At 40.1% G+C, this 22,593-nt stretch overlaps 2 protein-coding genes across 3 annotated transcripts in view; one reads left to right on the top strand and one right to left on the bottom strand.

Annotated features, from left to right (window-relative positions):
- CMSS1 (cms1 ribosomal small subunit homolog) overlaps window positions 1-22,593 on the bottom strand; it is a 229,432-nt gene that overhangs the window by 78,357 nt on the left and 128,482 nt on the right. The window contains exon 1 of one of the 2 annotated variants that reach the window (XM_030469071.1): window positions 18,945-19,073. The exons of the other annotated variant lie outside the window; for it this stretch is intronic. Within the exon in view, the coding sequence (XP_030324931.1) occupies window positions 18,945-19,026 (82 nt within the window). The 5' untranslated portion in view covers window positions 19,027-19,073. Of the gene's footprint in view, window positions 1-18,944; window positions 19,074-22,593 lie in introns of those variants that run through there. 2 annotated transcript variants of the gene reach the window in all.
- The window catches only part of FILIP1L (filamin A interacting protein 1 like), a 149,425-nt gene that overhangs the window by 237 nt on the left and 126,595 nt on the right, over window positions 1-22,593 (top strand). The window lies entirely within an intron of this gene.

Consider the following 22,593-nt stretch of genomic DNA (forward strand, 5'->3'; position numbering starts at 1 on the left):
GGTGAGAGTTTCTGGACAAAGTTACTTTGGTAAGGAGTGCTGAGGAGCTCATACCTGCTTAGCAGCCGTTGCTTCCTCAACAATCCACTGCCAAAAAATGGAGGAAGAATCTTCTTGCTAATTTTTAGTCAGAGACAAATTATTATCCATGTTTTCCTCACCTACCTTCACACAACATCCAAGCTCATGTATTCCATCAGGTTAAGCGTCCAGTCACCAGGCAGCTGTTAAATAATACTCAGAATTATTTCACCGTGAGATGCATGTACTGAATCTCCTCCAAAAAACTTATTATACATTGTGTACACTACTTGTTTGTTGCAATTGCTGTCTCAAAGCAAAGCAAGAGCTTTTGACAAATACATGCATGAGATCATCCAGACGAGGAGACTGTATATTGGAATAGGTGTGGTAATACTTGACAAAATTGATTATCTTTTTCAGTCTGTCTTCCAAAATTAAGATCTTCTTGGATGATGAACTCAGGGGTTCCCAAAGCTTTGTCAACAGAGGGCAACTTAATGGGTGGTATATTGGGCTAGGGGCTGTATAGCAAAAACCAAACTGTATGACAGTGTAGAAAAGCTACAGTTTGAAAAATCTTCTAAAGGTCATACTTAGCAGCTTTACAGAACTCTGTGAGTCTGAGGCTGGGATGCTTGTGAGGAACATAATTCTTTGTGAGGTTTATTTCCTCCTCAAAGGCACATTTCTGAAGGTTTTTGAGATGACTACTGGGCTCTGTGTTACACAAGCAGAAGACTGACAAAGCAAGAGCAGACATGCTCACCTTTCAATTTATAATGTCTTTGTAAAAGCCTGTAAACTCAAAACAGGTGATAAGTCTTTATTGAGAAAGCCTCCAGCTCTAGAGGCAGCTCACTTTATATTTGGGTGGTGCTGGAGGGGAAGGGGCTCTTAGACTTTTAAAGTTTATATTCATAGTCTGAAGGCTTGGGAATATAAGATTAACTTTTAGTATTCTCTAGAATACCACTCTCATTGTGGTCTTCTTGAGTTACCTGCACCATGTGGTTTCTCTGTGCCACAAACACACACAAAGAGGAAATACTTCTGCCTTGCATAACCTCTGCAAGCGACAACCTACAGAGGGAAAAGTAACAGGTGTGGAGGTATAATTCCCTAAAGAACTATCAGTCTCTATTCACATCTCTTCAAGAGGAGGTGACAACCATAAATTGAATCTAAGATTTGAGCACACAATTGTGCCAGTCAGATGACAATTCAATCACGGAAAAGTAAAATAAACAAGGTTTTAGGCTTACAGGCACTCTTCTGCACTTACACTTTTTGTGGATGGCCTCTCATTCCCACTTGCACACGGAATCAGTAAGAGATGTTAGCAACTTGTTTTCCAGTCTGCAGGGTTGGCAGGAAGGCTTTCTCAGCTGGTATGCATGTGTTTGCAGCTTAGTTAACTTCAGGCAAATTAAAGGAGAATGTCTACCTTTGTCCTTAGGTACAAATTGGAGTAACAAAAAAACAGAAACTACCAACAGAAACTACCGTAGGAATAAAATATTAAATCTTTCTCAGCAAACTCTGACTTTCAGTTCAGATATTTAGAGGGGAAAAACCACCAGCGACATGAAGAAGCAAACAAATAAAACTCTATGGAATGTCCTCTCTGCTCAGAGCTAAGAAAAGCTCTGCCATACAGGGAGACCTGGCGTCAGCCCCACACTTTCCCAAGACACAAGGGACTCCATCAGGGTGTAAAAACTCCAGTCCTAAGCAAAAAAAAAAAAAAAAATTCTTTTGTCTCTGTTAGTCTGGCAGCCCTGCCAATGAACAGCTCAGGTTCTGGGCAGGAAAGCACGTGTTGGGTCATGTACTCCTGCTCTGCTGGATCACAGGGCAGGGGCTGTGGCTGGGGACCGCGTGACAACAAGAGCAGTGCCCTGCTATGGTTGGGGCACCTTTGTTAAAAGGTCTCCTGTCAGTGGCAGGCATGACTGGCTGGCAGAGATCTGGCTTAAATTGGAGCAATGTCCTTTTTGCTCCCCATGCCACATGACAGGCGTGGCTAGTTGGGAAACCAAGGCTCATGCTGCCCCAAATAAATACCCGCCCTGCCTGCGTACGTACTGGGAAGGAGAAAAGCAGCTGCCCCTCATTGCAAAATGGGTGTGCTCCAGGGGGACAGGGAGGCTGGGGCCTCACACGATGGTCTCATGTTCACTGCATGCACTGGTCACCGAGTCAGGTAACCCTCAGAAAGGTACCATGTCCCCAGGGAACAGAAAGGCCAGAGAAATATTACTTGCTTTTAGCTGGAGGATCAGACAGTAGGGGCACACAGGGAAGTCACGGAGCTGCGACAAAGGGCATGCCCTGCAGCAGGCTTTCCACACTGCAGCCAGCCAAGGAGGCTGCATCTCACATGGGTCTGTTTAAGAAATACAGCCTCCGTGTTTTCCGTGTTTTATCTCCTGATCAGGAGTTAAACAAGCCAGTCAGCCTATTGTTCTTACCACATGGTAAGTAACTAGCTACATGTAAACAAAACAATTAAGCTCCATAAGGAACTGCTTGCCATTCAAAGCTGAACTAAAGGTTACATTTTGTTTCGGGAATCCAAATATGGTAAATTACAGACAGTGAACTATATGACTATGGGATTATTCACTGCAGATAAAGGGTAGGTGGAACAGGCAGCACAAAGTGGAAAGTCACCTTTCTTCCTCTTTGCCTGTCATTAACTATCTCCAGACCCTTCTGGTCTCCTAGCTGCCTCTTGGTGGGTATCACCTTAGCATTAAGTAATTCATGATAACAGGCACAACAGAAATAAGCTGGCACAGATGGCATGTTATTTCTCTAACCCTCTTGCTCTTCAGTTGCAAAACCACCAGTCTACATCACTACTCCTCTAGAACACCTGTGAGTTAACCTCTTACCATCTTTGGCAGCGAGACAATTCATGGAGGGATAGCACTGCACACAAATACACACCAACTCAGTTTATTAGCTGTATCCCTGTTGCATCTAAAAGCCCAAGTAGATATCACTGTCACATATGTGACAGGAACACATATGGGGGAAGAATTAATCCCCTTACAAAAGCATGCAGGACCAGAAGCCTCGGTACTGTAAATCCAATAAACAAATGCAACTTGAAAAAAAAAACACAAAACCAAACAAGTCTCCCAATGCTAAGTTGTGTACATGTCCAGCTTTGCAGGCTGAACATGCCTGTTTCAAATATTTATAGACTGTAGAAGTCTTGAATAGACAGCATAGGGGGAAAATAAACTACAGAAAGAAAACTACTCCTAATTCCACTAAGGAAACCTACAAAGGCAAAAGTAAAAATGCATTCTGTCACAGCATCACCAGAACATCCACTTTTGCATTTTAAATATGCATGCTTTGCTTCTTTGCAAGGGACAGAGCACTAACAGGCAACCATGAGAAGTGGAGTCTCCTTCTCTGTAGACTTTCAAAACCTGCCTGGATGTGTTCCTGTATGGCCTGCCCTTGATCCTGCTTTGGCAGGGGTGTTGGACTCGATGATCTCTAGAGGTCCCTTCCATCCTATGATTCCATGATTTAGCATCCATCCCCAGTTACAGACCTGCACAGCAGTTGTCTGCTTTGTCTGTCACTGTGGGGCAGAATGAACAGAACTGAAGTAGGAACAGGATTGAGGGAGGAAAATCAGCAGAGCTGGGACAGGACATAGTGGGGTGGGTACTGAGCCCTGAGGCAGAGAAGTCCCAGCACAACAATGGGACAGAGCCTGGAAGGTGACAGCAGGTTCCAGGATAAGCTCACAAGTTTCACATCAGAATACTGGGAGTTAAAAACAGTCATGGTGCATCTCCCCATTCCCTTTACTCATGCTATTCCAACTAACTCTGCTACATGTTATCTATGTTTGTGCTTGCCTAGAAGCATCCCAGCCTCCTGATGAAGTTACTAGAGCAACTTTAAATTTTGAAATACAGCTAAGCACAGGTTAAGAAAACAATCTACAGTCTGTAGTACTGCTGCACACACGCTATCCAGGGAAGGAATTATACCATTTTGTACAACAGTCTGGAAAGGACATTGGTAGACTGAAATGACCCATTATGGTGGTATTATTCAAATGACATATAGCCATGGGAGAGTGGGACATAGGCCATGCAGACAGTCCCTCTAGGATATGAACAGAAGCAGCACAACTTTGCACACAAAAAAAGAAGCCAAAACCACTTTAATTTTGTTTGCTTTCTAAATCCTGAGTGTCAAAAGGGGAGTGTGAACCAGGACAAAATGCATAGAAATATCCTTAAATTGCTTCCTTTGCAAATATTGCTGACCATCAAATTATTACCACTTACCTCCTATATTCCTCGCAAATACTTATTTGGCACACCTTCAAAGCTGCCTATGTACAATGGAGGATCACCGAGCTTCCTATACAGGAGACAACAGAACCAGGAACACACAGAAAAAGCCAACTGGTTTGGAATCAGGAGAAGTACCCTTCATGTGCTGCTTCTCTGTCCCTTAGGTTTTTACTCTTTGACCACTTTGAAGTGAATCCTAAATCCAATAGAGATAAAAAGGTCTAGAGTTCCTTCTTGGGACATATCTGAGAGTGGGATATGTTGAGAAAGGATGCAGGACTGAACTAGGGCTTGTTTGGAGGCATCTAGGGACCTGGAAAGTTTGGGACTCATCCTATGGGAAAATCAGGTTTTCCTAGTAAAGTCAGAAAGCTGGGAAGAACTTTACTTCCAAGTCAGGAATGATGGAAGTAAACCTGAAACAGACCAAAAGATAGCAGCTGCCTTCTAGCCTCAGTGAGACCTGTGTCTACAAAAAAGGTCTCATCCCTCTTGCAGCCAACACAGGAACAACAGGTGTGATCTGCAGCTTGCTGATAACTGTGTAATTGTAATTACAAGGATTCGAAATAGGGAGGGCTGCTTCCAGACCTGTGCATGGACTAGAGAGATGCCAAAGCTCAAGCTTTCACCAAATAAGCACAGCTTTCAATAGGTTCTGCTTGTCCTTCGGACAGTTTAGCATCCTTCCTTCCCAGTTTGACATTTCAGATAAAGCAGGAGTGCAGGTGTATGGCATTCAGAATGCACTCTCCAAAATGTGCAAAATGCAGTGGAAGTGTTAGGTTTACTCTTAGTCTTTACTTAAACATCTTCTATCTCTGCCTCCTCTACACCTTCTTTCAGTATCTTAATCTTAGCTCCATTAACCATGCGCTCTGCCCTTTTCTGCCCTGCCTTCACTCTCTGTGGTTTTCCTCCTCTACACTTACAACAGGCCTTTTTTCTTGCGTGTTATTTCCCCAGTAACACAACAAAAATCTTAACACCACTCCATTTTCACATATAGCACAGTTGATTTTATTTTTGTACTGCTCATGCTTTTCCCTTGAGGTGACACTGTTCACAAGCCCTCTGGGACATGACCCGTTCAAATTTGAACTGTGCCCAGCAAAACAGCACCCAGATCACTGTCTGGCCCTTAAGTATGCCCTGGACAAAGGCACTTAAACCCTAGTTGGTTAACATGCTTCTTAAGAAGCTATCACCCTATTCCACCTTAGGATTTGATGGTTTAGGTCAAAGCATTAATACAATACTGTGTCATCTCCCAGCACAATAATCGATGCAATTTTCTTCAAGGTCATTTTGCCAGCAGCTTTAAAGGTGGTTGAGGAATTCCACCTCAGATCCCAATCAAGAGGCAAAACTGCTGTATCAAGGAAAAATCTTCCAAGGTGCAGAGCAAAAGGCCTTTAAATTTCATCCATAAACAAAACAAAAAAAAAAAGGTTAAGTGCCTACCCAGCTCTTGCCTCTGTAACTCAGAGGACTTTGTAAGCACTTGCATACCATGGTGTTGAGCATGGCAGTAAAACATAGAGAGATTGTTTAAACAAGCTAGGACCTGGGCATCCTGTTTCTCACGGCACCATCCTCATAACATAAGACTGCTGCCAAACATTACAGTAGGAATTTCCCACTGAACCTAAGATGCAGTTGACAAATATCCAAAAACAGAATAAAAATATTTATATCTTAAAAAATGTTGGCTGAGTAAATAAAACTGTCATTGGCTCTCTGTTAGGTCCTGCTTACCAATGCACAGGCTGAAGCAGACATAAATGTTTACAGCAGTCACTGTTGTGCATGCACACATTCCCCTTGGGCTGTCCTTCCCACTGCTGTACCTGGCAGGAACAGAGCAAATCCTGGGCAGGATGACAGCTGCCTGCTTATGCCTAGAAGAAGGTGGTGACCCAAGTGCACTTAGCAGATGCTGAGCTTCTCAGTCACAGCTGAAGCAAATCATTCCCACAATGTATACAAGCACCATGCGCAGGTGTAACTTTGAAATCTTTTTCATATCCTGAATGCCAGATGTATTCTGATTGAGGCTACAGCGTAATGCCTTTCACCACCCTTCATAATTGGTTTTATGGAGCCAACTTCTGCTTTCAGATAATTGCATAAAACTGAAATAAAACAATCATGACCAAAAATAGTTAGTGGTTAGACTTGTTGCTTTTAAGTAATCAGCCCCAATTCTACTCCTCTCCAGCCCTTTACAATGCCCATGTGCACAGAATTCACTGTGCCATTAACATGAAAAACTAATCAGCCATTACATTAGTACCCTGTGTCACATTTGGTCTACACCAGCATTCATGTTTAAAGGCATGTACCTTTAATAACTCAACACCTTAGAAATATATGAGGCTTTTAAAATATACTTTTATAACTAAAGTTATATGACTTCTAAGGCTACATATATCCCACCTACCAGTAATCTGGAATGATATTCTTTAAAACTCTTCAAACTGACAGCTGAGAATCTGTAAATTGTAGAAAGCCTGCATTATTTCCATCCCACAGAGAAAAATAACTTCTGGTGTTTTAACTTTGATAAGTAAACACCTAAATATCAAAATAATGATACCTGCGCTAAGGGGCATTTTTTTCAGGTGGCACCTAAAATACAGTAATATTCTAACTTCTGGGGAATTCAAATATGTAAGAATAATTTTCAGATAGAAATTGGGCACAAGAATCCTGTTTCAGTTTAGCACCTGAGTCCATGACTCATTCTACACTGAAGGTCTGACACATCAAGGCAGCAGACCTAAGCTCCTAACATCTGAAGTCCTCTGAGATAAGCACTTGCCGTCCTGGTGGAAGCACGTCAGTTGCATTAATTCAGCAAATTTCTTCTTATAAGACAGCACCACTGATAGGAAAAAAAATCTGCTATCTACTGAACTGTTTCAAAGAGACCCAGCAACAAATTTCAATTAATTACTGCCTTCTATCCAGTTACTCGTGGTTTTATCATTACTGTGTTTTTCTTCTTCCTTTAATTCATTTTCTCCCCTTTTCTCACTGCCTGAGAGATACCAATACACACAGGATTTGTCTATCTAGCCATACAAACACAGCAATGGAAGAGAATATGCTTGAAGAATGGCTAAACTGCCATTTCAAGTGAAAAAAAATGGATTTGCTTCCCCTCAAGTAGTCATAGCTATTACTTGTAACAGTGATGTGCAGAAAACATTAAGGCAGATATATGAACTTCAAGCTGATGATATGCCGCAGTCCATTACATCTGAGGAAGTGTTGTTACAGGGAATGCTGGAGAGAGCATTTTGATATGGACCACAGGACTGGCTAACACCAGTTTCATTGCTCAATGTGGCATATTTTTCCTATTATGTAATGCTTATTATAGGTATTATAATGATACATAGCTGAAAGCCATCAGTGAAGGCTTTCACAAGGGACCGTGCAAAGAAAGCTGATCCTATGATAAAGAGACAGCACCTGATGGTTTTTCCTTATACTCTGTTGTACCTTTTGGTGGCTGTTAAATCAGTATGCTCTGAGCAGATCTCCTAGCCTCACCTGCCACCTTTTTGATACCATTTGTCTGACCAAATTTAGAAACCAGCTGCTGGGAGAAGGGCTGCAGCCTCATCACTTGTTGAAGGTCACTAAAGAAGGAGGTGGGAGGGAGGGGAGGTTTCTGCCAGGTCACTTCACATCATTTCATGCTGCACAAGCACCATCGTTTGCAGGTCAATTTCTTTCAGCACGTGCAAATTCCAAAATGATTAGAAAACAGACTAACTAGCTGAGGCAAATACAGGGAAACCTCTCTAAATATGAAACCATATTAGGTGGCCTTTTATTGACTATGCCTAATTTAAGGTTTATATGTCATCAGGGCAGACTTGCAGAAATCCTCATGAATGCAGTGTAATCAAGCTTTTATTAAAACTAGTCAGACTTTTTCACCAGCAAAGCCAAGCTTTCATTAGGAACCTTTCTCTGGTTACTCTGTTTAACTTTCTACATTTACAGAACTCTATCAAAATTACCTCTTAAATATTTCAGACTGAATTAACCGATACCTTCCAGGGGGCCATTTCTCACCAAGAAAAAGTGCACTAATTTGGGTAGTTTAGGAATTCAGATCTTATTTCTCTTCTTCTGAGGAACCTCAACTGTGCTGACAATGAGAAACAGATGAAAAAGAACTGCTTCCAAGCCCAACCTCAGATATTCTAATTGTATTAAATGAATATTTAATTATTTTAAAAAGTAGAGTGAAATGCAAATGATAGTAAACAGTTTAATGTCTCAAAATCCCTTCTGTCACTGAAAGACCACAGAGGTCTAAGAATCTACACCTAGTGGAATTTTAATACAATAAAAAGGTTTGACTTATTATTTAAAATAAAGGTGTAATTAAAAAACTGAGCACTACACTGCAAAATAGCTGGCTATACAGTTACATCACCAGTTTCTTCATAAACTTATTTCCTGGCCAATTACTCTAAATTCAGTACAATTTTACTACAAACTGCTGACTTGCATGTTGAAGTCTACCTATCACTTCTTTAAAATACCACAATTAAGAGATTCTTATTTTAACCTCAGTGTGCAAAATATAATTTTGCAACCCCTTATAATTCCATTATGAAGTCACCACAATTGGTCTAAAATGTAGTATTTTAAAATTTAACACCTCATTTTGGGGAGTGAAATATTTGCATCTTGTAAAAGGAGACAGAAGCAGCTCAAGACTTTTTGTCCTTAAAAACAAGTTTTTAATACAGTGAAAACAAACAAAACCACCAGCTCTTTAAACCAAACTAAACATTGAACTAAATCTAAGTGCCAGTCCACTTTGGTACCTGACAACTTTGACAGTGCAGATGCAGACACAGTGTGCAAGGTGCAGGCTGAACATCAGTTGCACACTGTCCCACACAGTGGAAAAAGGACAGGACTTAGATGCAAAAAAAAATTGGCCTGTTGATTGGCTTATTGATTCCAGGTGATGCCTCTCCTTTGTTTGCCTCTGATGTGCCTTCTGGGCCATCAGGAAGGCAAGTTCCTTGAAGCAGAGATCTCAGTAAGGTCATCCCAAACATCAAATGCAACAACAATGATACACAAGCAGATAGGAGAGAAGATGAGTCTGGAACAGCCATCAGGATAAAATAAGCAAGACTGAGGCTCAGCAGACAATAAGAAATCAGAGAAAGAAAGATTGGCAGATTAGCATCAAGCTCAGCAGGGAAAGCAAAAAAGGGAGATTTGCTATTGCTTTCCCCTGAAACTGAAAAGCAGTCAAGCTTAGAAGATTAACTTTATTAAAGAACATAACTGTCATTATAATATTAGCCTTGCCAAGCTTAAAGGTCTTAAGGCAGACTTTAAAAAGGCAAAATCAGTGTATAATACAAGAAATTAACAGGAAGCACACGCTATTTATCTTGCACTCAATGCTGAGAGAGCAGGCAGGATAAAAAGACAGAATTCTGTCCTGGTATGAATGTAACCAGAGAAGTTGGAAAGGAGGAAAAAGCTGAAGATCTTGCAAGCCTGAAGGAGGAGAATGCAGAGCTCCCAGTGCATGTAGGCAACTAACACAAGTCCAAAGGCATGTCTGAACTGGAGACACTGCTGTAGCTCAGGAACAGGAGCAGGGCAGCTGTGAATACAAGAACACAGTGCACTTGATTAGCTCATAACCTATCAGCCTCATTAGTAATACTCATCTGGCAATAGTGACTCTCTCACAGTAGCATAAACACAGTGCAAGAGTATGAGGAACAAAGTGCTTGGTGGAATGAATGTCTCGAGACCTCTTCCTGCATAAGAAAATTTTTTTGAAAGCAGAAAGAGCTCCAAACTGGGGAGAATCAGAATACTGCATCTCTTTGATTCAGTTCATAAAGTTTTACAATACCAAGGATAAGCTTTAAACAGGGCTTCACATATCCGAACTCTGCATACTGAAGGATCAAAAAAAGTTTCGGCTGCAAAAGATTCTGGAGATGCTGAAAACAAGGGATACAGCAACCCTGAGCTACAAGATCATTCATTGTTTTTTCTCATCTATCAGTCAAGAGCAAATTAGACCTCCAGCCTGCAATGACAATCCTTGTCATAATTTCTGCGACCTCTAGTTTTTTTCTAGGGTAAAATTTGTATCCACTCAGGCATTGAAACAGAATTGCAATTTAAAGTCAAATTAGTACCATACAGGATCCATGCTCTTCAGTCCCAAGGTTTTGTTCTTCCTGTTCACTCAGTCCTTTTCCAAGCAACTATGTGATGCCTAACATAGGGGATTTGGGGGCATGGAAAACCACACAGTGGAACTTGTCTCAAAACAACCAGTTTCAGTTCCAGTACAAGACCAAATCTTTACACAACAGTAACTCCTTCCACAATTTCAGGATGGATGTCAACTACAAGGGCATGAAATACTAGTATTCATATGAATGTCTCACCATGTCCAAGTCAGGAACTCAGCACGTGGAAGTTAGCATCTGGGTAAATGATGCTTGTGTATAAAATGCAGTTTGCATCCCATCTGTGCTACAAACTCAAACAACGTGGTCAGTCAATACTGATTTTTGCTGTGCTTGTAGTTTCGGTAAACCCAATGTCTATTTACCTACCTCAAGACTGAGAAGATATCAAATACAGTTGAAGATTTTAAGATAAAAGATTAGATGTAGACAGGAGGGCTAAAGAACCCCACATGATACAAATGTAATTTGTGCCACAGAAGCTTAGAGGGAATTGATTGGTCAGGCTGCCTGTGGCTCTGCACAGGCTTTTGTGCACAAATGACATTTTGATAAACACTGCACCCATGCCCCAAGCAATTATAGATATCCTCAGAGCTACTGGAAGACAAAATTGATGGAAGTATGAATCATAACCCCAAATGGGCAGTGTCACAGTGCTGGGACAAGTCTGAACCATGACCTCAGTTTCACTCCCAACGTGACAGTGTAATACAACTCCTGTCCAACCTGTGCATCTTAACAAAAAAGCAAAAGCCTACACAATAATGTAAGCAGTACTTCAACAGATGCTCAGCTCACAATACATACATTCTGCTGGGGAGATAGGAAGGGAATGAAATAATCAGCCCAAGGATATGCTCCAGTATTTCTTCACTGACTTTTGCATATGAAGTCTTGCATCTTTTCATTGTCTTAATACTTGAGGCAGTTTCCATCATCTAAAAAGGAAAAAAAACCCCAGCAGCCCAGAAGAGAAATATTTGGCCTTGCAGCTAATTGTGTTTTTACATATAATTAAAAAGTTGAACTGAAAATCAAAACCAGCTAATTTATACTGTGGATAATGTGGTGTATAGTCAAATATGAAGCACATCTGTGAGTTGTATTTTCTGATGTAAAAGCTTAGTCTGCATAGGAATTCAGACTTCAAGCCTAAATATTTTATAGAGCGACTCAATTACATAAGACATTCTACACTTCTCTGTTATGAGGGCTGAAAAATTGCCAGTGAACTTCTGGTCTGTAATACCTTGTAAGGACTCCACATTACAGTCATGTTAGAAACGTGGCAAGTGAATTTAGGAGCAGTCCTTTCAATTAAACTCCATTATGATTTAGACTGAAAGAATATTTGTTTTCAACAAAATGTTTTTCACAAAAATTTCTTTTCACAGGCACTCATACTAGTCTTAAAAGGAGTGAAAATGTCCTGATAGCTTGCTTCTGAGCTGCTATGATGCAACTTGGGCATAAAGTCATTAAAATTTGGTGTAAATAAGTGGCCTTTTCATAATTTTAATTGTTTCTTAATTAGAGAATAGACTACAGTGCATGTGTGGCGTATAACACAAATAGCATTCTTTTGACAATTGTCAAAATGTTCAGCTAAACAATTTAGCATGTCCAAAAAAGAAAACAAACAACTCCACAAAAAAAACCCCACAAAAAACCAAGCAAAAATCCCCAAGTCTTTTAAAAGTACCCAAATGCAGTTAACTAGTAAAGCTATAAAAACCAACAGAATTATACAGAAGAAGTTATTCAAAAAGTCTAATTTGAAACGGGTAACCAGAACATTGATCTTAGTATGTAGGAATTTAAAAAGAGATGAGATTTGCTTTCACCCTATTTCAAGAAAATTAATTTTTTTTTTTTGAGAAACCCAAGGGCAGAATTCATGGTAATGGAGGTGATAAGAATAAGTCAGCTGACTTTTTCTCAGTGTACTGCACCAAGTTCAGCTTTCAGGAATCCTATCCAAAGACACTGCTCTCTTTCTCCCCCTTCTTGCCAAACACTGATGGTGTGAGGGCAGGGAGAGATGAGCAAGACCCTAAAGAAGGGAGCTTACAACTAAATGGTATTCTGTTTTTAATTCTGCATAGTAAGCTACCTTTTTAAACTTTAATACACCCCATATTATCATGTATATATCATATGAATTTTTAGTATGCATTATGCCATCACATAAATTTCCCCTTCTTGCCTCAAAGTCTCTGTCAATGTACACTGCCACACACCTTCTGTGCCTCAATGCCCAGTGCTACTGAGCAGTGTAATGTAAGCTAGAAATTTTCTCTTATGCTCAAGAACTCCTGTATTTCTTCTGTGTTCACTGCCTTTTCTTATTTTTACATAAAAATAATTTAAAAAAAAAAATCACAATAGACTTTCTCTTCTCTTTCTACTCGTATACTAAAGCTTTCTACTCACATTCTAAAAAGTACTGTCACCTATTATGTATCAGTGCAAATGACACAAAAATAACGGGCTATGTATTATGCTTCTAGCATAAATAACAGTTCAACTATTGTAATCTTCTGCATTTTTTCTAGAATGAAGCTGTAGAGGTCTGAGTTCATATTTAAGTACTTTTTCTTTTTTTTTTTTTTTTGAGAAAGAGAGAAATCTATAGCTCACCAATTCGTCACTCCTAACTTAAAGGGTGAGACCCATGGTAGGACAGATAACAGCTACAAGTAATAATCCATCACCAAGCTCTGAATTTAGAAGTACAAATAAAGACTTGTGAAGTCTGGAATTTGGAGGATCAAGAAAAGCAAAGCAGGGAAAATAAAAAAGGCAAAAAATGACCGCAACTGAAGGAAGACAGAATCCATATGGCAACACTGAGCTGTATAGTGGGAGATCACCAACTCTGGCATTAAATCCCACAAAACCTTCCACAGCACATTCAAGTTTGTTCTGAAAACTTGTCAGTTGTATGGGAATTATTAACATGAACAAGTAAGGAAGCAGCTGCTTATTTAAGTAAAAACCCAGAAAAGAGTGGAATCAAATGCCTGTCAAATAAAATGTCAGGCTTCTCCAGCAGGAAGACTGCAACCTTAAACCCCCAACGTAGGGTTGAAGTGCCTGAATTTGTCCTGAATATCTCAACAGGGCACAAAAAGACAGGAGGACAGGGCTGCTGCAGCAGTTGGGACTGAAAAGCAAAGAGAGCTATGATTGTTTCATTTTAGATTTAGCAGGATGCAGAATTGACTGAAAAATAGCAAGGCAATGATGCCTGGTGCACTCTGCAGATCACAATCAGACAAAGGCCTTATGCTGGCTGCCAGCATTTGAATAGTTTTGAGACATTTCAGAAGATTATGTGATTCCAGCAGACCTTTCTTTAAAAAAAAGAAAAAAAAAGAAAAAAAAAAAGAAAACCACCACCATTAGCAGGCGCTTTATATAGATGTTGAGTACAGTCAGGCTTTGTTTGAGAGAGCACTGCTTATTCTGAAATAAGCAGGATCCAGACAAAATTCTTCAGCAGTTCACTGCCTCCTAACAAGATCTTTGCTTAGGAGTCTTTGGACTCTCATATCTCCACTGTTTTGACTAAATCCAACTTGAAAGAAAAGTCAGAAGGACCTAAATGAGAGCCAAACTTATTAGCTAAATAGACTGGGTGATGTTAAATGTAGACTCACTTCAGCACAAAGTAGTATCTCAAAAACTTGTACCTGGATTCTGAGCTGTGCCCTCAGTGTGACTGGAGTCCAGAGGAAAAGCTATGAGGCAGCTACTGTTAGGATGCTCACCATGTACAAGAGGGCAGCCACAAGCACTAAAGAGAGTTGTGCTCACAGTCTTGACCAAGAGGAAATGAGATAAACAAGAGATGACAACCTGTGTGATGGGAAAAAAACCCCTAACCTAAGCATTCCATCCCTAAGGGGTGACAACTGGATGGCTTCAAGATTCCAACATAAGCCAGACAAAAGCATTTGAAAGACTGATGAGACCACACTGCTTATTTCACTGAAGACACACAGTAGTCACCAACTACAGAAATCACAGATCACCCTTTTTTTTTTTTTTTCCTTGGTCAAAAATTGGAAATAGTTACTCATTACCTCTGTATCCTACAAATCCTAACCCCTGCAAGGAAGTTCAATCATTTGCAGCCAGTCCCATCTGTTCTAAAGAGCTCAGTTTCTAAAGGAAACTTGTGATTTTCATAACATTTTTTTCTCATACTGAAGTAGGCCATTAAAATCTCTCTACCTTATTACATGCTCCAGTACACCAAGAAGGCTGACCACAGGGAAACGGATTAGATAAACAGAAATACTTTTGTTATGACCTAATTTAAGGGTCTTAAAAATAAGATGACTACTTCAAAAACTGCAAGGCATCAAAAGGTTTAAAAATATTGCAGAGACATGAGAGTGCAAGATATCTGGCAAGTATTGATAGAGTAACATTTAACTGGAATGAGAAACAGGAGGCATTCTGAGACACATGGTTACCATTCACATAAATTTATGGTCAGGGCATTTCTGTTACTGTAATACTCTTTGTACCTGGAGCCATATGCAATGGCTTGTTCTTTTATGAGCAATGTCCATTTATGTCATAGTGGTGAACATTAAAGAAAGGTTTGAATTCTGAATTAGCTGGCTGCCAGCATATGAGAAGAAGATAGTAAAGGTTCTACTCTTTGTAAAAGGAATAAACAGCCCTGGCAGAAGAAATCATATAACTTTTAAAAGCTTCACAGTCAGCAGTTGAAGAGATGGATAGGAGACAAAACATCATCCTACATGCAATTAACAATCAGCCTAATACAGTTCAAACTACACTTTTAAGAAAGCTGCCTAAAGTTTCTATCAAACTAATGAATGTACTGATTCCTTGATTACCTTAAATGTTCATTTGTGCATCTGCACTAACACTGACACTTCATTAGCATTATGGTCTGCTCTAGAGGACACTTTCTGTAATCCACTTCCTATCATGCAGTCAATGGTTTTCTCTTTCCTTGAACAGAAATTTAAGATGAACAGTGCAAAATCACACACACAATATCATCTATATTGCAATTCCCTCATTAGTTTCACAGCTTGCATTATGTTCCATGTTACATTGCTACTTACAGAAGCACTTAGATATCACATCAGCCTGAGTTATAAAACTACAAATTATAAATAGTAACAACTTCTCCTTATCAGGCAATAGGTCTCCAATATCCCAAATATGGTGAAGCACTTTGTAAACTGGAGAAATAATGAGTTGTAGGAAAAAAAATTCCAACTCTTAACACAAACTGTTTTTCCAGAGGGTTTCTACCTCTATCTGTATACCAAATTCACCTCATTAAGGTGTCATGGGAAGAACTCCTCAGCCACACTTTTCAGCTCAGTCTTTCGAATACTGGGTATGATGCTTGAGCTCTTGAAATAATTCTTTACTCCTTGGTTTGCCTGGCTTATGGTTTATCCTAAAGGCATTTACTTCAAGGGAAGAAAAATCCTGGGCCTAAATCCATAGGAAATGCTACTGCCATATCCCTAACCCAAGCTTGTTTTACCTCTTGCTGCTCTTTTAAATTCCACTGCATGTGTTTGCATCTTTGTCATCTCTCACAGTCCATTTGCACAGCCCAACAGGGCACTGTAAATCCCTGAATTAGGTATCAGTCTGGAGCACATCCACACAAATGCAACAGACAAGCATAACATACAGCACGACCACACTTATGTTTCCAGTGCCTGGGCAAGCTAACTCAAAACTAGGTGAGGTATTTCTGCACATCTCTGCACTGCACTATGGAATCAGGCTCCCTGAAGAAGAAATAAGTATTCCTGCTGTTTGCACAAAGCACCTTGTTTTAACAGCAGGGCTCAGAATCTAAGCCCCTATGTGATGCACAAATAAAAATAATAAACAGTAGTAAGAGAACCCTCTTGAATATTCCTAAGAACTTTAAGTACACTTTGTTGGCTGCTAAGAGAGAAATGTTTTCCCTCTTACTACAATAAAACAACATACTAGCATGGTTGTCTAGAATAAATAGGGGCAGAGCTCTGCAGGAGGCCATATACAGGGGACAGAGCTCAGCCCCAACACCTTCAAGAACTCCATTCTGAAACAGAGAGAAGAAAGCTCCATGTTTTAATAGCCCCTTCCCTTTTCTCTGCCACAGTGCAGCCAGGTCCAAAAGTAGAAAGGTTACATCTGAGGTTAAACCAAGGAAAAAGTTTTCCTACAGGTAAAGGTTCTTCACAGGGAGATGGCTTACTAAGTCAGAAACATTTTATTCCATGAGTTGATGAAACTGCAAAAGCATAAAAGCATCACTGTTCCAAAGGCAGGCAAAGCTTTTTCATGCAATACATTTCTTCCTCCAGCTTTTCTGACCATCAAGAACATCCCTTTTCCTTCACTGTTCTACTAAGAAGACTACTTTGGAAAAGAATACTGCATTTTTCAGATGGAAACATCTTGTTTTGCTTCTCTGTTTGTTTGCTATAAAGAAAAGCCAAACTAAAACCAAACCAAACAACCACCCCAAAATGACAAAAAGAAAAAATTCCACTAGGAAGAAGCATTCTTGGCAGGAAAAAAAAACTTAAGTACCTCACGCACACAGCAGAAATATTGTTGGTTGTTTCATTCATCTGGAATGCTTTACAAAAATCACATTGCCATATGGAATAAAATGTCACAGCAGTTCTTGACACTTCACCTACATTTTGACAAATACCTCAGTCAAAAGGTCATGTAAATTTTGCTTGCAGTTCTTCGGTGTGCTTTGATCCTTCTATACTATTTTTAGGACATGGATTATCATTCTGGAGAGTAAAGACAACAGGAGTAAGAATATGCATAATGGATAATTTTTTTAGAATTTCCTATATGAGTTTCACATTTAATCCCATTAAATTTTCAAGGGATTGAGAGGACCAGTATGACCTAGATGCTGTCCCCACACTAATATGTGACGGGAACATTCACCCCCCAGCACATAACTACAGAGTGACAACCTGGGCTGTACCTTCTTCAAAGAAAATATTGGCCACAGACAGTCCCGCTCACAATGTGTGTAAAGTGTAAGAGGAAGGAGCATTATCTGCATGACTGGGTGTCACAGACATCACAAATGCAATTTGTCCTGGTTTGCCTTATCTGTTTACTTGGAGGTTTTCATGAACACAGTTCAATTCCTGCTCAAAGCCACAAAACTGGAAACTTTTCTGGAAGTCATCTGGAGACTCCTAAGGGCCTGTCCTTTCAATAACTACAATCATCTGTAATTAATAAGTGAAACATTAAAAGGAAGTTTTCTGTCCACCTTTCAACATTTGTGGAGATCTCTGGGTTTTTTCCATCAGCATCTGATAAGTAACTTCAGGAAGCTTGTAATGTTGCCATGTAAGACACCACCTCAAACCTCCAACAGTAGCTTAAGCACACAGTAAACTGACTGCAGTACACTAAAACTGGACAGGAGTCAGGATGCATCATTTCTGCAGAAAACCTAACAGTTTTGCACCATTTGCAGCCAACCTTCTGCTGCTTGTGTTATGCAATTAATGCCATTCACACTTTAATAAACTAAAAAAGAAGCAAAACCCCCGAGGCTTCACTGCTTTTCTTAAACATGGCAACACCCTTCTGTGTTACTATGAAGACATTCCTGTTGGTATGGATGACTGAAGGTGGGTTTGCAGACCAGTAGTTCCCAAAACTTGCTTTAAAGCTACATTTCACAGATTTTCTTAATTAAAGTTCCATATTAGAAGAGGAGATTAATATAACTGTTAGAGACTACTGCACTTGTAGTTTATAAAGACTGTACAAGATTTTGAATTGGTACCACTGAAGCAGAGCACTCTGCTGTATGGGACACTGTTATTGCACTTGTAATAACTCCTAATATGTTCAGAAATGCAACAAATCAGAAAAAATATACCTCCTAATTGATTATGTACATGTCTTTAGAACAATACATTCAGTGCTTTACAATTATTTACTCTTTCATAAACGTGGTGGCATTTTGACATTTGAGTAAAAAGTCTGCTCTGATTTATTTGCAGATTAAGTTGTATTTTTGTTCTAAATGCTCAGCTACTCTGCCCCACAGAACAATTCGTGACATTTGTTCATATATGGTTATTCTCAGATGCAGGGAAAGAAAAAAAAACCCCAAACCAAGAAGTTACTCATTTAAAAGCTCTCTCTATCTGCCTGGAGTTTTATTAATAACACATCACCATGGTATCACAGAATCATAAAGAAAATAAAACAGACAGATAGTTGCTAGGCTTTCCAACCTCTATGGATAAAAGGGAATACTCACAAAGGAAGAGTGGGAGAAGCTGTTTTGGTCTTGTTTCCTCATCACCCTTGAAGGCAAGGCTAAGTGAAGGGATGAGCCTCATACTGTGTTCTGAAAGCTGCTAGTATCATCACTCAAATCCATTATCTATGACACAGTTTTCTGCACTAGCACTTACATATTAAAAAGAGAAATCCAAGCTGTGAAGGCACAAAACCTTAGGAAAGGGGAAGCAGATGAAGGAACTCATTGCTTGCTTCAGCACTCCCATTTAACCCTCAGAAGGACTCTTCAACCATCTCACTCTTGCCCCTATTTATATTAACTTAAAATGAGCTGTTTGCTTACATTCACTCAAGCCTGCACTCCAGCTCCTGAACCAGCACATGGCACAGACTGCACTCCCTTAGCCCCACAGTGTCATGCTGTAAATGCATCTGTCATCAGTGGTGGGAACAGTTCAATGACAGGTTATCTGCCCAGAAGAGTCTCAAATGTTTCTCAAAGTATTTTCAAAACTGCCAAGTTTCAGAAGTGAGATCCTTCACCTGTAGCGTTTTCCCCATCAATACTGAGTCAAAGGATATTCCCAGGGCTCTGCCAGGTTTAGGCTTCAGAAGGAACAGGCAGCCTGCACAAACATTAACTGCTTCAATAAGAGAAGTGAGCTCAAAATACGTTGCTACATCTTCGGAACTCTAATATAGAGAAGCATGAAGCTTAAATGCAGGAAAAACACATATGACAGGCAGAGACTGTTAGCAGTTCACATCCCCTTTCTAAAAGCATGTACTGCAAGACTGCTCATGTCTGACTATTGCCATACTATTACTCCAGGTAAAAACAGGACGACACAGGGAAATGTGTAAAACCAACATTTAGACTCGAGCATACAAGCACATGCTTCCTACTTAAAAATAATTACAATATTGACTAGATTAATTCTCAGGCCAAAGAGCAATGCATACAGAAGCCACACCTTTAGTTGGTATGCTATTCTTAATGTGGCTGATTATCTCTAGCTTTAGCTCCTTGAAGTCCCAACACTCATTGTTTTCTTCATATGTAAGGTTAGCACAGCAAAAAGTTTGTGCAGCTCAATGGGGAGAGAAGACAAAAAGCACCAGCAAGTGCCTCTCCCACTGATGGGCTGGCATGACACAACATGAAAGGCTGTCCCACTCCACCAGAGATGCTGCCATAACTCAGAATTACCTCTTACAAAGACATTAACTCCTGCACACTTCAGTATTTTAGAAGGAAAGAAACAGCCCTTTATGAGGTCTTTTTCGCTTTCACGTTACTTCTACTTACTAAAGCAGAAGTTTGTCACCTCCATCAAGTACAAAATGCTGTATTTCGGTCTTGCAGGTGGCCTTGACTTAAAAGTTCTTACAGTTACAGGAGAAGTTAAGCACAGGAGGATACTGTTCCTTTTGTCTTTCAGCAGCTTGGCTAATTAGTGCAAACCACAACAAGCCATAAAATATTTTTTTCTTTTTGATAGACAGCTGTAGCTCTAAAAAGGTAATGATTACTGCAACCTGAAAATGTGTGCTACTTCGGGTCCTCCTCTTGTGGAGGAAAAGCAGCAGAGGTCAAGGTAAAAACCTCTGGAAACAAACAAACAAACAAACAAACAATAAAATCACCCTGATTTACCCTTGCCAGTCAGACTGGGTGCATTCTGTCTTTCTCTGTACCCAGAACATATACAACTAATTCTATTTTCTAGAACTGCAAATGTTGATTGATGAATCATCTTTTCCTTTAGATTTATTTTTTTAAGTGATTTTGGCATTGTTCCTTGAAATTCCTCACTGGCTATGTAATGGAAATTTTGACCTCACGCTCTGGTTTCTTTAACATCACAGATACTGAGATTGAGTTTAGGAAGACCTAACCGTTCAAGAAAAGACATAATGAAGAAATCTGTAGCTTAAAAAGAAGTAAAGCTGTACTAAATAAACTCTCAAGTAAATATTTAATTGCATGGCCATTATGTTATGTTCCTAATAATGCAGCAACTCATTTATCATAATTAAGAATTCAAGGGGGGGGAGGGAGCTGCCTCTCTCTTTTCCCTCCCAAAGTTGGTCATGTGGCCAAAGTTTTTGGCAAGTTACACTTGGCACACATCCAAGTTCAGCTTTTTTCCTTTTAATTAGCAATTCCCCATATTATTGTTTTGAAAACATACTGCAATTAGTAGTTGGAAAACAGGAACTAGAAAAATGTAAACCAGAAGAGAGTAGAAAGACTCCAAACACACCAAATCATTCGTCCATGAGAAAATTATTGCATGTGGTAGTGTAACACTTCTTCAACTATCATCAAGATGAAGGACTATTCAGCTTTCCATCCTTCCCGTATTTGGGGTCACAGTGGAAAGTATACAGTAGCTCAAATTTCTCAGATATGCTGTGTTGAGAACATGTGACAAAGATCTTGGAATTTTTCTGTGTCTTAGTAACACAAGAAAAATTAGATGGATCTTTATAGCAATAGTCAAAACTGAACACATTTTTTAACTACTCTGATTTATCTAAAATCTTACTTAATAAAAAGAAGAGAAACTCCTTGATCTACCCAGTTCACATTCAGCTGTCAGAAAAACCCTGCAGCTCTCAGAAACAGACATGTCCCTAGCACCTGCTGAAGCCTCTAACCAGTAATTACAAACATCATGGCAAGCTAAAACTAAAAAGGGGCACATTCATGATGCACGAAGGCTCAGCCTGTTTAAAAGGAATTGACATTCATGCCCATCTTCCAGACATTAAGTGGGATAACCAAGGGACACGACAACATGAGCTTCAAATTATGCATTCTTTGAAATACTTTAAACAAGGTTTCTCAAATGAATACACCATTATGGACTCTGGGAATTCTTCATGGTCATGCCAGAGGACATCCCACTCTGTCCCCACCCAGATTCAGCTCGCACACAGACCCAGCTTTTATTCAGGCCAATAAAAGGAGATGAAACATTTTGATTACCTTGAGCTCTAACCACACTACAGGCCACAGCAGTCTCTTCACAGCGCTGGTGAGGCCACACCTTGAGTCCTGTGTCCAGTTCTGGGCCCCTCAGTTTAGGAAGGAGATTGAGGTCCTGGAGCAGGTCCAAAGGAGGGCAACCAGGCTGGTGAAGGGACTCGAGCAGAGACCCTATGAGGAGAGGCTGAGGGAGCTGGGGGTGTTCAGCCTGGAGAAGAGGAGGCTCAGGGGAGACCTCATCACTCTCTACAACTCCCTGAAAGGAGGGTGTAGCCAGGGGGGGGGTTGGTCTCTTTTCCCAGGCAACTCTCAGCAAGACAAGAGGGCACGGTCTCAAGTTGTGCCAGGGGAGGTTTAGGTTGGACATTAGAAAGAATTTCTTTACGGAGAGGGTGGTCAGGCATTGGAATGGGCTGCCCAGGGAAGTAGTGGATTCTCTGTCCCTGGAGATATTTAAAAAGAGACTGGATGTGGCATTCAGTGCCATGGTCTAGCAACCGTAACGGTGGTTCAAGGGTTGGACTCAATGATCTCTGAGGTCCCTTCCAACCCAGCCAATTCTATGATTAGACACTGATTAACTTAAATGGACGATTTAAGCCATGAAGAACGTGGCAAGTTTGAAGAAAGTTACTGTCCTTCCCCATCAGTGTAGCACTCTGAAAGGAAA

The sequence above is a fragment of the Calypte anna genome, chromosome 1, assembly GCF_003957555.1.
Source record: "Calypte anna isolate BGI_N300 chromosome 1, bCalAnn1_v1.p, whole genome shotgun sequence".
Lineage (NCBI taxonomy): Eukaryota > Metazoa > Chordata > Aves > Apodiformes > Trochilidae > Calypte > Calypte anna.